The sequence below is a fragment of the Euprymna scolopes genome, chromosome 20 (genome assembly GCF_053919585.1).
Source record: "Euprymna scolopes isolate OS-2025 chromosome 20, ASM5391958v1, whole genome shotgun sequence".
In the NCBI taxonomy this organism is placed as follows: Eukaryota; Metazoa; Mollusca; class Cephalopoda; order Sepiida; family Sepiolidae; genus Euprymna; species Euprymna scolopes.
This window is the reverse complement of record NC_136501.1, coordinates 15,477,250-15,493,249: the sequence shown is the minus strand read 5'-3', so window position 1 is coordinate 15,493,249 and position 16,000 is coordinate 15,477,250. Positions and strand designations below refer to the sequence as shown.

The 16,000-nt window shown below is 35.0% G+C and overlaps 1 protein-coding gene across 7 annotated transcripts in view; it reads left to right on the top strand.

Moving 5' to 3' along the window:
* Positions 1-16,000, top strand: part of LOC145241334 (dystrophin-like) — a 1,936,823-nt gene that overhangs the window by 1,854,765 nt on the left and 66,058 nt on the right. For all 7 annotated transcript variants that reach the window (XM_080104172.1, XM_080104173.1, XM_080104174.1 and 4 more), the window contains one exon: positions 11,263-11,374. In XM_080104172.1, the coding sequence (XP_079960298.1) occupies positions 11,263-11,374 (112 nt within the window). The remainder of the gene's footprint in view (positions 1-11,262; positions 11,375-16,000) is intronic.

Genomic DNA, 16,000 nt, shown 5'->3' with positions numbered 1-16,000 from the left:
GACAGGCTCGCAATGTCTCTTCTGTGCGAGAGAGGTTGCAGGGAAGAGAAAAGGGCATCCCCCACTAAACTAGTCTATTTTGTACTCCGTCAAGGCAGGATAGGCTGTTTTTAGCAGCTCCTGTCCAGATGTGGCAGCAGTACTCCATCCTTGATATAGATAGAAGAAGAAAATGGATGTTTGGTGTGAACTCCGACCTAACATCATTATATGATTGAATCCCCTGAGTTAATATCACGGATTATTCGTCAAATTTTACTGAAGAAAAAAAAATGTTTGTTCTTGGTATAAGGTTTTATTTTCTATTACATCTAGGGACAAACAGACAGATTAAGATACCACAAGTATTTTGTTTGTTTCTTTTTCTTTTTTAGATTTATTTTCAAAACTAATATTTCAAAGAGTTAATGATTCTCTTGTTTTTTTTTTTTAACCTTTATTAAGCTTTAGTTATAAAACTGTTAACAATAGACATATGCTACTAAGTTGATTAGGGAATGCATAAAACTTAAGGACATCACGTTAGCCAATGCAAAACTCCAAAAATGTGACAGTGATGCATGTCCATTCAAATAATTCTGAGTCGGCACTTTCAGGACTGTAGAACACGATGCGAAAAGAGATTGTAGATACATCTCTGAGCAAGCACCAATGGTGATTATGCAGAGGGTCTAATGTGATTTTTTTTTTTTTACAATGGAGTCACCACTTATCAAGGCCTGGAAGCCACTCAAGAATGAGTGTACAGTGGTCAAGGGGAACATGTCATAGTCATCGTTAGTAGTGGAAATTTGGTAAATTGGATTACTTAAGGGGGTGGCTCATTAAGAATTTATCAATGCTAGTACCCCCATAGTTTTCCTCATCTGGCATTTAATTCCTTCGAGTGACTCCTGGCCTTTATAAGTGGTGATCCCAATTGTTTACTTTCTTCTTCTTCTTTTTTCCTTTATTAAGCCATGACCATAAAACCGTTAGCAATAGGCAAAGGCTACTAAGCTAATTAGCGAATGCATAAAACTTAGGAACATCACAATAGTCAATACAGAACTCCGAAAATGTGACAGTGATACATGTTCATTTACACAATTCTGAGGTAGCACGTTCAGGATTGCAGAACACAATGCGAAAGAAGATCGTTGGTACTTCTCTGAGCAAACAACACTAATGCCCTTTCTGCAAGCCCTTCAATCAGCTTTTCTTTTTCTTTTTTTTTTACACAGTGATCACCACTTATTAAGGCCTGGAAGCCACTCAGGGATAAGGGTTATTGCAAGTACATTACGTTAGTGTGGAGATTTGATGAAGTGTTTAATTAAGGGGGCGGTTCATTAGGAATTTGTTAACATTGGACTTGAAGACATCCAAGTTGTAGTCCGGAGGGAAGCAGGCAGACGGAACAGAGTTCCACAGGCGTGCAATTCTAATGCCTCACCAGCATCAGCACTAATTATTTTTTTTTAAAAAAACATTGCTAGCAATAAAAAAAAAAAAACTAATTTTATTATAGATTAGCAGGGGTATCCGGCGTTGCCTGGGTGTGTTGAGGTGGTGTAGTAAGGAACCCCATAAAAAAAAGTGGTAGAAGCGGGGGGGGGTCAAAACAACAATAGGCGGTTAGGGTTAAAAAAAAAAATTAGGTACTAGGCAGGCAAGCTCGAACCTGTAACGTGAAGGAGAAAAAGAAGGTTAATAAAAATGTAACGTCTTAGCTGATGCCTCCATGGCAAAACCGGAAGTCATGAACAATTAAGGCTAGTCTATCGAAAGGAGACAATGACTTGCGAAAATATCGGCAAAAAAAAGTGACCCCTCCTTGTAGAAAACTACCTAGTTGAGGGTGAAGAAATTAATGTTTTTGACCAATTTTTCGATATTTGTTGTCCGAAAGATCGAGGTTTAAAATGATACCGGTTTCGTCACATTCCAACACGTCTGTCGGAAGTTTTTGCGAGACACACACACACACACATTTTGTCCTTTATATACATAGATAGATGTTCCCTTAAATATGAAGGTGTGAACGAAAAAAGTTGTGGTAATCAACTTCAGTAATGTCTTTCTTTACGTACGTTTTCTGCTGAACGTTTTTCCTCATGGTGGCACACTGGTTCCCATCAGATCACCAAAGTTAAGCAATGTTGAGCTTGGTCAGTACAAAACTGGGTGACCATTTGGGAATTCCAAGTGCTGTAGGTGCTCTCTGCTTATCTCAGCATTGTTTCCAGTCAGTTTTGGGCCCCTCCTTGCCACTGAACCCAAGCAGTGCCGATTTAGGAGAGATGTGGTTGGCAATTGCGCAACTCTTGCTCCACAATTATATGTGCAACTACTCTTACAGGGGTGTCCACTATCTCTTGAGGCTGAACAGAGGTATTGCATATATATATATATGAATAAATAATTGTGTCAGCCCCTTTAAGAAACTCTGTTCTTATTGTTGAGCACTTTAAAGTTGAAATAAAAAGTCAGCCACTTAAGTTCGCATGCGAATATCATGATGCTATAATCACTAAATCCGGATGTTACGACATTTAAAAAATAAATGTTAAAATTTCCACGATATTTCTCGCGGTTGAGATTGGCTGTGAGGTTTGTTCCTTTCTAATAACGCCACAGATGGCTTTGTGGCTGGGTTTGAATCTTCTGACTGGTGTTAATCGTATCACCCTACACTGTAAATTCCTGAAAGGATGAAATACTAGTATCTATAGGTATTAAAAAATTATTATTGTAATAATTATATATATATATATATACATTCATTTGAACATCTTTTCAAATTGTATTTCTATTCAATATATTATTTAAAAAAATAAATTTTATTTTTACTTTGAGATGCATTTTTACAAGTTTTCAAAAGAAAAGGAAAAAATATTACATAAAAAATACAATTTGAAAAAAAAGTTAACATACAGACTGTTTTTTTTTTTTTTCAATCCATATCTATCTATATATCTATAAAAGTGAACGTGTCTGTCTGTCTGTGTACATTTCCCTACGCAATAACTCTGTCAATTTTCAGTCTACAGACTCAACATTTGATATACAGGGTACTGAGATTTTGGAAAATCTTTGTAATCGGTTTTCAGCCAGAAATTTGCCTGTTAAAGGGTCAAAGTTCAACGATTTGACCTTTGGGAACTCTACCAAACTCCTCCGCCAATTTTGGGTCTAAACAGCTGAAAATTTAGATATAGGTTTTTTGGACATGGATCTAACTTAATAACTTGATTTGAGCCCAAAACAATAAATGTTAAGGGGCCATAATAGGGGTCAAATTTAAAAAAAAAATTGACTTCTGCGGTCTCTACCAAATTACTCAGACAATTTCTGGTCTAAACATTTGAAATTTGACATAAAGGGTATTCAGAGATAGGGCAAGCGTTTTAATCGGTTTGAGTCAAAAAATTTTTAGTTACCAATATATAAATGTATGTATGTATGTCTGCCTAAAACTTTCTATAAAGGCGACGGATTTTTACAAGATCAGTATCGTTTTGAAGTTCGACCTTTCAGACGACAAATACCGAAAAATTGGCTAAAAATATTAATATCTTCACCTTCAACTGGACACTTTTCTACCGGGGGGGGCGCTTTTTCGCCGATATTTTTTAAAGTCATCCTCCCCTTTCGATTGTCTAGCCTTAATTTAAACCTACGTCACTTCCGGTTTGGGGATGGTCGTAACAGCAAAGACGTAAGTTTTTTTTCCCATTCTTTTCCTCCTTCGCGGTACAGGTTGGAGCCTGCCTTCCTACTACCACTTTTTTTTTTTTTTTGCTCAAGACACATCCAAACACCCGGGCAACGCCGGGCTGAAATGCTAGTATCTATAAAAGTGAAATTGTCTGTCTGTCTGTGTGTATGTACATTTCCCTACTTAACTACTCTGTCAATTTTCAGTTTGCAGATTCGAAATTTGACATAAGGGTTATTGAGATCTGAGAAAATCTTTTTAATCAGTTTTCGGCCAGAAATTTGGCTGTCAAGGGGTCAAAGTTCAACGATTTCACCTTTGAAAACTCTATCAAACTCCTCAGCCAATTTTAGGTCTAAACACTTGAAATTGTAAATGTAGGTTACTTGGACATAGGCCAAACTTTATCATTTGATTTGAGCCCAAAACAATAAATGTTTAGGGGTCAAATTAAAAAAAAAAATTGACCTCTGTGGTCTCTACCAAATTACTCAGCCAATTTCTTGTGTAAACATTTGAAATTTTGTATAAAGGGTTTAGGGATAGGGCAAGCTTTTTAATTAGTTTGGGTCGAAAATTTGAGCTGCCAAGAGATCAAAGTCAAAAGATTTAACCTTTGCGGTTTATAGCAAACTACTCAGACAATTTTTTGCCTAAACATTTGAAATTTTACATAACGGGTATTTAGGCATGTGGCAAGCATTTTAATCAGTTTTGGGGTGAAATTTTCGCTGTCAAAGGGTCAAAGTTGAAAGAGTTAATTTTTGCAGATTCTACCAAACTCGTCCGCCAATTTTTGGTCTAAACAATTGAAATTTTAGATGTAGGTAACTTGGACATGAGTCCAACTTTTTAGTTGGATTTGAGACAAAAACAATAAATGTTAAGGGGTTAAAATTGGGGTTAAAGTTTTAAAAAAAATTGTTTCTGAGGTCTCTACCAAATTACTCAGACAATTCTTGGTCTAAACATTTGAAATTTTACATAAAGGGTATTCACACATAGGGCAAGTTCTGAACAGTACATAGGGCCCGAGCAAAGCCGAACTGCTAGTATAAACTATTTTTGAGATATTTTTGTTCGTTAGCTTATTTAAAAAAATAGAATTTGAAAAAGAAAAAAAAATCCAGTATAGACTTTTTATTTCAAAGTAAAAATATATATATTTTGTTATTTAAAAATATATATTTTGTTATTTAGAAATAAAAAGATATTTTTTATTAAAAATAGTGACTTTAAATAAGAAAAAAAAATGAAACAAAAATGAAATTGTTAATGTAAATATATATTGCTTTTATTAAAAATAAAACAATTAAAAAAAAAAAAAAACACAGCCAAGTTCGTTTGCTTATTTTTAACCTGGTAACCATTAACCAGAAGGGACTTTTCCAGAGAGTTTACCGTGAAGAAAAAGGTCAATAAATAACACTGAAAAATACTTCATTCGTGCTGATTCTGGCGAGACAAAAAAAAAAGAAAGAAAGAAAAGGAAGAAGAGAAGAAAATATACGATGTTAGAATTGCAACTGAACAAAGGATTGGCTATTTCGGTTTGATTATTTCGACAAAATCTAAAAATAAATAAAATCTTTAGAATTGGAACTCTCATAAGACAACAATTAACACCAAATGAACAAATGGCTAGAATCATGGAATTCTTGCCCCAGAAATAAGTTACATGCAGTAAAAAAAAAAAAAAAAAAAAATATTAGAGAAATAAATAACATTAATGGATTGATTAGAAAAGAACAGGTGCAGTAGAACCCCGGGATTCGGCATTAATCCATTTCAGGTTTGGGATCATAAGGTGTAATCGCCATATAGCAGGGCCTAAGCAAAATTTTATACAGTATATATCTATAAAAGTGAACGTGTCTGTCTGTCTGTGTCTCTGTCTGTCTGTGTACATTTCCCTACGCAATAACTCTGTCAATTTTCAGTCTACAGATTCGAAATTTGATATACAGGGTATTGAGATTTGGGAAAATCTTTGCAATCTGTTTTCGGCCAGAAATTTAGCTGTTAAGGGGTCAAAGTTCAACGATTTGACCTTTGAGAACTCTACCAAATCCTCTGCCAATTTTGGGTCTAAACACTTGAAATTTTAGATATAGGTTCCTTGGACATGGATCTAACTTAATAACTTGATTTGAGCCCAAAACAATAAATGTTAAGGAGTCATAATAAGGATCAAAGTTAAAAAAGTTGGCCGCTTTTTTTTCTTTTTTTTTTTTGCTCAACATGCACCTCTAAACACCCAGGCAACGCCGGGCTGAAATGCTAGTATATTAAAAATTAGTAACAAAATACAGTATATGATACCCATGTATATAATCAGATAACATTATGAATAATACCGTATGGTGGGGGCAAGTACTGTAACTAGGGGGCGGAAAACACTGTTCCACATCATAATCTGGAAAAAGAAAACCGTATCCCGGGTTTCTAATACAGTCAAAACTCCATGTGGGTCACTCGAATATCACTCATTCTCGTCTCCTCAGGAAGGAAAACATGTATAGCATGCCATGAGGCCTATATAATATGCCACCTTTTGACAAGGTGTTGAGAAAAAATTATTACAAAGAAACAAACTTGAAACAAACAAAAAAAAATATTCTTGCAAGTAAAACCTTAAAAAATACTTGAATATCAAAGAGAAGCTGAACTATATTACACAATTTATGAAAAATAAAAATAATTATAATGTTGAGCCGTCCCCATAAATAATCAAACCCGACAAGCAACTAAATCCCACCCCTTCACAGTAGAGATCCCTAGATGTAAAAGAGCCTTCTACTCCAGTAATTTCTTCTCCAGAACCGCTAGACTTTGGAATTCCCGTCTGGGTCCCTGCTTCCCCAACTGTACTGACATGCGGAAGTTCAAGTATAACGTGAACCGACATCTTGCTGCCCAACTCCCTACATAGTACCCCTGTAGCTTATGCCCCTGATAGTAGCCCCCTACATCAAAGTAGCAACGTGCCTTGTTTGTGAAAATGATATTAAAGACAAAAATAAAATTTTAAAAAATAACAAACCACATACCTCTATAAAGCTACCTACTTCAAGAGGGTAAAATGCTGCAAGATTACTATCCAAAATCAAGAAGCGTGTCAAAAGCCAGTTATGTGTTATGTGAGTCTTAAAGATGGGCTTTAATCTGATGACCTCTGAGGAAAATTAAATCTGGACAGTATAGGGAGATGTGTGCAGAATAGTAGGCTTCAGTCATATGACATCTGGGCAGGAGCTGCTCGGCACGTCTTATCTGGCTTCGAAATCTAATAGGTGATGCCCTATTCTCTTCTTTGCTACCTTTTTCCCATACATACGTGCCTAGTCTAAACACAGATTGCATGAACAAAGCTTCTTTCCCAGAGCTGCCTGCCTGTGGAACACCGTTTCGCTGACCTGATTCCCGGTTGAACACAACATAACCTTCAAATCCAATGCAAACAAGTTCTTGTTGAGCCGTCCCCATAAATAATCAAATTCTACCCAATTTACACCATTAACGATTACTACACCACCACCTTGCATTCATTAACTCTTATCCTCGAGTGGCCTTCGGATCTTGATAAGTGGTGACTTCAAAAAAAAAAACTCTTTCAATATAGCCATTTTTAGGCCAATAGATGTAGAACAGTTAAAGTAGCAGGGTCAGTTCACATGGACCCCCCCCCCACACACAAAAAAAAAACAGTGGAGGAAATGAGAATGATAGATTTGAGAGAGAGAGAGGGATAAAGATCCAACCAGAGATAGGTTAGTTTGGAAATCAATTTCTTAAAGCCGTCCAATACATGCCAGCACGTAAAATGAACATTAAAATAAGAGAATTATAAAATGGATTATGATATTGGTATTTAATTGCTTCTTCACGAGAGCAAAAATATAACACAATTTTAATGTGGGGGGAAAACTAGCTCACCAAAAAGGGGCGCTCTGAAAGTAGGCAAAAATAAAAATTGCCTTAGTACAGTTTCCTGTACATTGACTACGGACAAATTAACTTACGTGTAACATAAGAACAGATTCTACACTCGGATCTCAGCCTGAAAATGGCTGATGATATTTGACAAATATTTCTCAAGATATTGCATTCCTACCTAGTGATTACCTTCCATTTTTTATTCTCACATGAAATATCAAAATGGTTCATTTCATTTCATATTTTTTCTTCATATTTATGCATATTTTTTTCCTTCCTACTTCATGAGATGTAAATAAAAATGCATCTCCATATTTTTATTTTTATATCGTATTTTCAGACTATGGTTTTGTTAATCATGTGATCATTGAATAATAGTTTGTATTAGTTTATATTAAATATAGATTCAGTATACTAGAAATAACCTTCATCGGATCTTTCTCTCCCTCTCTTCATTCCCCTCTCTCTTTCTCTTGGTGTCTTCTCTGTTTCTGTCTTCTATCTCACTCTTTCTTCTCAGCTCTCTCTCTCTCTCTCTCTGCCATTCTTTCCCTCTACCTTTCACTCTCTTTGCTTCTTTTCCCTTTTTCTGTCATTCTTCCCTCTCTCTCCTTCTGCCTTTCTCTCTCTGCCTCTTTCTCTTTTAAGTTCGATTCCTATTTTTTTCTTTCTCTCATTTTATTACTTATCATTCAATCAATTCTGTTCATGTCTTCTATTTTCTCCAATTCTATTTTAGTTTTATTTATTGATTTTTTATCAATATATTTTCCCACCTAATTCATTTGTATATTTCTCTCCCCCCCCCGCTCCCCTTTTAAACTTTTTTTTTTTTGCTTTCAATTTCCTCTTCTGCGCATTTCAATCTTGTGAGTTAAGCGGCAAAAAAAAAAAAAATGATATTTATATTATTCTAACAAAATGACGTTTTCACAATTAACAAAATGCCTGATTCTCTACGCAAATTAATATCATACAATTTTTCACAGAAATTTACATTACTTCTGATATTTTTAAAAACTTTTCGATTGAAGCTATTTCGTTTTGGTTAAGTTGGAGTTTTATATAACCTATACATCTACATTGCTATGCTATTTTCTTTACCTTAAAACTTATGCCCCCTCGATTTACATACCCCTGACTAACCCAAAAGCAGCAAAATCTCACCCCTTCACTGTTGAGGTTCCTAGATGCCGGAGAGCCTCCTGCTCTAATAGCTTTTTCCATTGGACTGCTGGACTTTGGAATTCCCTCCTTGTTTCCGGCTTCCCTGACTGTACTAACATGTAGAAGTTTAAATTGATACTTGTGGATCATCGGATTTTTATCTGTTTCTCAACTGTTTCACATTTGCGCATACGTGAATTGTTCACATTATGTTAAGAATAAGTAGGTTTGTAAATACTTCTTAAAGATCGAGTCCAGCTGGCCTAATGGTTATCATACTTGACTCACTGTCTTTAAGTTTTGGCTTCGATCTCAGCTGGAGTATTTTTTTTTTTTTTTTCACTTACAAGAAGTGAATTGTTTAGAACAACAATACTCGCATGCATGTATCATTTTTTTTTTTTTTTAATTTTTACTTCATTTTTTTTTTTTTTACTTCATTTTTTTATTTTTACTTCATTTTTTTTCTTTCTTTTTTTTAAGGAATTTAACGTTACGTTTAATACCGGGCAATGCCGGATACATCTTCTAATATATATCTAAAACTTTAGAAAGTACAAAGTGAACCTTGGGTTTATTTTCAGCAACCTCGTAACTCTCACTTCCCTTATTTTGTCCTTTAGTCCTCACATTCCATGAGTGATGCTGCTGTTTTTTAGTTGGAATCTATCCATATAACACTTGATTGTTGACTGGGTTTTTTTTTTGTCTTAAAATAGTACTTTCTCAGCTCTTCACATGAAGTTGCTTCCATTAAAAGAAGAAAAAAAGACGAAACAACCAAGCAATTTTACTTTTAAAATAAAAGAAGAAATAAATTAATCTACCTAATCCATTAATCTGTTTAATCTTTTAATAAGAATTTCCTGTTAAGACTTTAAACATTTACTGAACAATTTCCAAATAATCAAACCACACAAGTCAACTGATCGCCTTACAATCATTTCATTCTCCAAGTCACACAATGAATGGTCTACAATACAAAAAGCTATACAACTCCATCAATCTGCTCATATCAATATGAAAGTAATATCGTTTGCTTGTCTCTTTTCATTATTATTTGTATTCACTTGGAGTTCTCAGATACGACATCATCAGAGATTACTCACCGAGGACAATCGGTTGTGTTCTTTGGAATTTGTGTGACAACAAGTCTCCTTAAATTTCCAGTATTCTCCACCGTTTTTGTTAACCTTTGCATCATCATCATCAATCACCACTATCATCAACCACTACCATTATCCTCATCAATCACTACATCATCACCATCAATTTAGCATCTTATTTTTTTTTTATTTTTTTTTTTTTTATTACATTTTCACCCCAAACAAGGCAAATTGCCACTTTGGTGTAGGGGGCTACTATCAGGGGCAACACTACTGGGGTACTATGTAGGGATTTGGGCAGCAAGGTGTCGGTTCACGTTACACTTGAACTTCTGCACGTCAGTACTGTTGGGAAAGCAGGGACCTGGAATGGAATTCCAGAGTCTAGCGGTTCTGGGGAAGAAACTATTGGAGTAAAAAGATCTTTTACATCTTATTTCTCTTGATCAAAGACCTGACGTTTTCTGACAACCTGTAATAGTTGTCGTGAGTTTTGCTTCCATTCAAATTCTATGTTCTAAAATCCTTGTTGACGATTTGCTTCCAAGTTTCCCCGAGTCGTCTTACTTTCCATGTGGTTTTCGACTTCTAGAATTCTGCCTTTTTTTTTTTTTTATCCAAGAATCGCTTCTCTTAACTATTCAGACATCCAGAATGAATCAGAGTCATCGCATATTTTGATTTTATTATTTTTACTGAAAATATTTATTTTTAGATTTACTGATTTTCCTTTGGAAGGATCGTTATTTTTACATCGTAAAAGGCAACAAATTCTTTTAGTCTTTGAAAAAAAAGATGAAATGCCCCATTTTGAACCTTTTTTTTTTATTAACTTTCAACTTCATATCGGTGGAACATATTACCATGGAACTGTTTCTCTACAGACTACAACATCATCTTAAAATTACGTGCCAGCAAACATTTCTGTTCATTATTTTCAATATTCATCATTTGTTAACACTATTTTTTTTTTTTATTTAAAAAATATAAAAATATTTTAAAATGTAAATTAAATTTTTATTTTAACATATAAATAAAAAATATTTTTAAAAGTCAATTTTTTTTGGAAAAAAAAGAAAAGAAATAAACTTCTTTAATGAATAAATAAAAAATGAATACATTTAATTAAATAAAATAAGTAAATAAAAATGTAATTAAAAAAAATATAATTTCTTCAGTTTTCTTTCTCTACCAAATCGACAAAACCTCTCGTAAGTTGAGATTCCTTTAAAAATCCCATCTAAAAAGCTTCCAATACTGTCCACATTGAATCTTTGGTCTTCATTTCAAACTATAATTATTTTGATTTGATTTAAAATTTCAGCTATTATAAGGTTAACTTTTTGTTTTCAGGTATCGCTGTCTAAAATGCTTCAACTTCGATGTTTGCCAAAACTGTTTCTTCTCGGGTCGGAAGGTTAAAGGTCATAAACTCAGCCATCATATGCAAGAATATTGTACTTCAGTAAGTAAACTTTTTCTTGTTTTTTTTTTGTTTGTTTTTTTTAAGCAATCCTCATTTCTCCCTCCCCTCTGGCAATAACATTACAGTATTTATTTTATGTATTCCTGATGAGTCCCTTACCTTATGCTCAATTATTTTTAAATTCATTTTTTTTCTTGAAATGGTTGGTAACATTTAATGCTACTAAGACTAAGCTTCTTTCCTTTAACATCTACAAAAAATTCCTTCTCCACCAACGATTACTATGGTAAATAAGCCCCTACTTGGGAGCCCATTTTTCAAACCTGAATGGGAACAAATACATTGAGGATATTGCCAAGGCTGCTGCAAAAAAAGTGGGCTCCCTCTACTGTACTAGAAAATTACTCAGAGCGTTGTATATATTTAGAAAGCCACAATTCACTTATGTACAAGTTGTCACATCTGGTCTGGTGCATCTACTACTCGTTTCTCACTCTTAAACTGGGTTCAAAAAAAGAGTCTCAAACTAATAGGTCCTGCACTGTCGACCAAACTGCAACCTCTATCTCATTGCTGCAGTGTTGCATCCCTGTGCCCGTTTTACAAATACTTTAACCGAATGTGCTCTAATGAATCATAGTACTTGTGCTCCCTTCACGTACGTACTTCCGACTAACCTGACAAGCAGCAAAATTCCACCCTTTACTATTGCGATCCCTAGATGCCGGAAAGCCTTTTACTCTAATAGTTTCTTCCCTTGGTCAGCTAGACTTTGGAATTCCCTTCCTATTTTCTACTTCCTCGACTGTACTAAACTACAAGAGTTTAAATGTAATGTAAGCAAACATCTTGCTGTTCAACTAACCACAGTCCTCTGTTAGACATGGTCCCAAATAGTAGCCCCTTACATTCCAAGTAGCAATATGTCTTGTTTGAGATGAAAAATAGTAAAAAAAAAAAAAGTTTATCTTAGTGTGTGTTATCGGCATTCTTACAGTAGGGATCATAATGGCTGCCAACATCTTTAAGTGAAAGTGAACCAACTGGATTCGAACTTGGCACCCTCAGGTCGGCCGCTCATGTTGTTATTCATTTAACGACTATCAGTTTTATCAGCTGATTTCAAATCCTGTTGGATTTATTATGTTTAATTACTCTTGTGTCGCACAGTTGTTGTGGATATTCCCCTTGAAAGTTTGAATTCCTCGTCGCCAAGTTGTTATAGACTTGGAAGGGTCACTAAGAAAAACACAGAGATGAGTTAAAAAAGGTAAAATATATTAAGACAAAAAAAAAGCAGCAAATACAAAGCGCAACCGTCGTAGTAAGTACTACCAAGATAGCGGACTACGTAAGTACACTGACCCCCCGAGTCGTACCTCTCAATCTATTTCTACAGTTCGGAAGATTTTTAATGCATGGGTGAGTCCCCACAACAATTACATACTAATATACTGTTGGCAAAGGTATAAACCCACAATTTCAACCTACCTATATGTAAAATAGCAACTTGTCTTCAGTTAATCCTATACGAAAAATCATTTATAATAAGTATTGCGCATTTCAGTAAAACAATGACCCAAAAGGTGTTGCTTTGCCATATGATAGACAAACCGATCCTTATATCTCCTATATATATGTATATATATATATAATAAAATGACTGCAGAAATTCCCCTCTGGACAAAATTAAGTTTGCAACAACAGATGCCACATACAAATTCAATACATCTAGCCTAATAGCCCTATTCTTATGTAACTTTCGAACACCATTTTATACACATTCATCTGTAATATAAAAATGCTACATTGTATTCTACAAGCAACACTATCACAATCACAACATCTCTAGAGGAAGAAATCCCTATTTTTCTCTCTAAATATTTAGTCCTACCACTATTCCCAGTTGTTACTGGGACAAATTCTACACTTTACACAGATTCTGAGCTTTCACCACCTGTAACTGGTTAATAAAATCATAGACCTAACATAATCTTCATTTTCTAATTCATAAATAGTAACAGCTCCCTTTCCAAACTCTGTCCATTCCGATTGGCTGCACTCTGATAATTCTCATATTCCAGAATCCTATCAAACACTCCCTTTCATTGGATACTACACCAAGAGGTGGAGGAGGGTGCCAATTATTTCTCTGGATTGCTCCACTTACTCTTGATCTTCAACTTATAATTCTGATTTACCAGGTGGCGGAGAGGCAGATCAAGTACAATTTTTAACAAAGACTTGACCAAATATTGAACCCAGCTCTCCCTGCCAAACAATGTAACCAAAGCCAAATAGTTCGCGGAGATAATTTCCTAATTGCTAGTAATTAATCTCAACATTTTAATCACATTCCAAAAACATATTTTCGGCAAATTATTAAATCAATCTGAATTTTACTTAATAAATAAGAGCAGTCAGTGAGTATCCATCCATCCATCCATAGCCTTTGAGCCCCTGGAAGGGCATAAGCCATCTACAACTTTGTAGATGCTTTTGTAGAGAGGAGTTCTTTTTACAGGGTGAGGGTGCTGGCCCCACGCCCAACCTTCCCAGTAGGTACATACAGCGCCTAGCCTTCCCAAATGGTCACCCATCTGGTACTGGCCAGGCTCAACATTGCTTAACTTCGGTGATCTGGCAAGAACCAGTGTGTCAACATGATTGTGCCGTATAGTCAGTGAATTGTCTGATTATATATATCTATATAAGTAAAACAGATGTGTCTGTGTCTTTCTGTGTGTAAATATTTAACCGATAAACTCTTAAACTACTGTTCACATAACACTAGAATTAACAGGAAATAGTAATCATACACTAAGGGTGGTTTATTATAACAAGTAAAATCTTTGTTTGGTCGGATAAATAACGCGTATAGAAGTCAGCAAGTTGAAATGCGAAATGTTCATTTCAACTTGCCAACATATATCTATTACTTTTGCATATGGAGTGCTAAATGTTTTGGTTTCGATTCTAGCTGATAGCACCCAAGTCAGTTTTTTTGTTTTTTAAATCCGTACAATATATTAGGTACAATATAATATTCAATAGAGAATTTGCTCTGCAATAATAAATACGGAATCTGCATGAATTAAAATATATTTAAGCATATTTTATGACCCCCCCCCCCAGCTTAGAATATAACAAGCTGATTCACAACCGGATGGATCAACCTTGGTACATTGTATGGAAATGTATAGATTTTGTGCCCTTAATCCATTGTGGAGGTAAATAGATTTATCAGAGAGGGACCGATGTTTTCAGTGGCGTCTTGCGTCTGTTAGTCCGGACTATTGCCAGATAACTATCCATTAGTTTTTTCCTGAAATTTTGCCCCAAATTGTGTTTCATTAAATAGATGTGCACAGTAAAAATGTTTTTTACAAAAATTCCTGTTATGCCCCCACCCAGGGCCTCAAAAGCGGTCAAAAATGCCCCAAAATGGTCAAAAATGACACATTTTGCTTCATAACTTTTGATCCATCCATTAGATTTTTTTAAAACTTGGCCAAAATTTGGAGGCCATTGTTAATATAAATCCAGTATGGGCGATCCTAGCAAAATTCTGGTTCGCATCCCTCTGGGACTTCTGGGGCTAAAAAAAGCATGCCTTTTTTTAGCTCTTTTTTCATATTACTCAGAAACTTGATATATATGTCTATGTAATGGTTTTCCACGGTGCTGAATTCAAATATACATGTCTTAAGGCATGAAACTGCATCGTTTGTCCATTTACACTGGGATTCGGCATTCCCAGGAGCTCAAAAAGGGGTCACAAATGTCCCAAAATTGCAAAAAAAATGACACTTTTTACCCCATAACTTTTGCCCCATCCATTAGATTTTTCTGAAACTTGGCGTAAATGTGAAGTCAAGATTGGCCCTTCACACTTCTCACATTTATCATTTCTTCACTATTTTTTGTGGTGTCATCTCACATGCAGCACAAGAGGGGAACCACACACGCGCGGCTTGTTTTAAAAGTGCTTGCAGGGAGCAAGAGAATAAAATGACCATCTACTTTGAATTTAATGGAAATAAGATTTAACAAATAGGCCAACATTGGAACATTGTACATTAGTCAACAGTTGTTTTCTTTGCTTTTCTTTGTCGTCCTCTTATTATCCTTCTATTATACTGCAGCTACTCTTTCTATCTCCCACCTCCCACTACTTCCCCTCCTTCTATTCCCCTCCTCACACCACTTCCCTTCGTCTACTCCCATTTACACCTTTCTATTCTCCACCTCCTACCATCTGTCCTTTCTCTATCTCTTACCTCCCACCACTTATCCCTCCTATGTTTCCCCACTTCCAACCATTTACCCTTCATCTATTCCCCTCTATCCACAACATACCCTCCCTCTATCTCCCTCCTTCCACCACTTATCTTTCTTCTATTTCCTCCAACTCCCACTTTCTCTCTGTTCTACTCCTCCAACTACTTATTGTCTTCCTTCTCGCACCTAAAACATTCAATGTGCAAATAAACAAACAAGTTTATCAGTTTTAGTATTATAGAGATGGTTTTAATCTATGTAAGTTTTATTTTTTTTTAATCTTATTTATTCTATTAAGTCTCATTTATCTATTTAAATATGAAAAAATTTAAGGATTTAATTTGTTGAGAGAATTTTTCATAATAGTTATTTATTTATTATTTT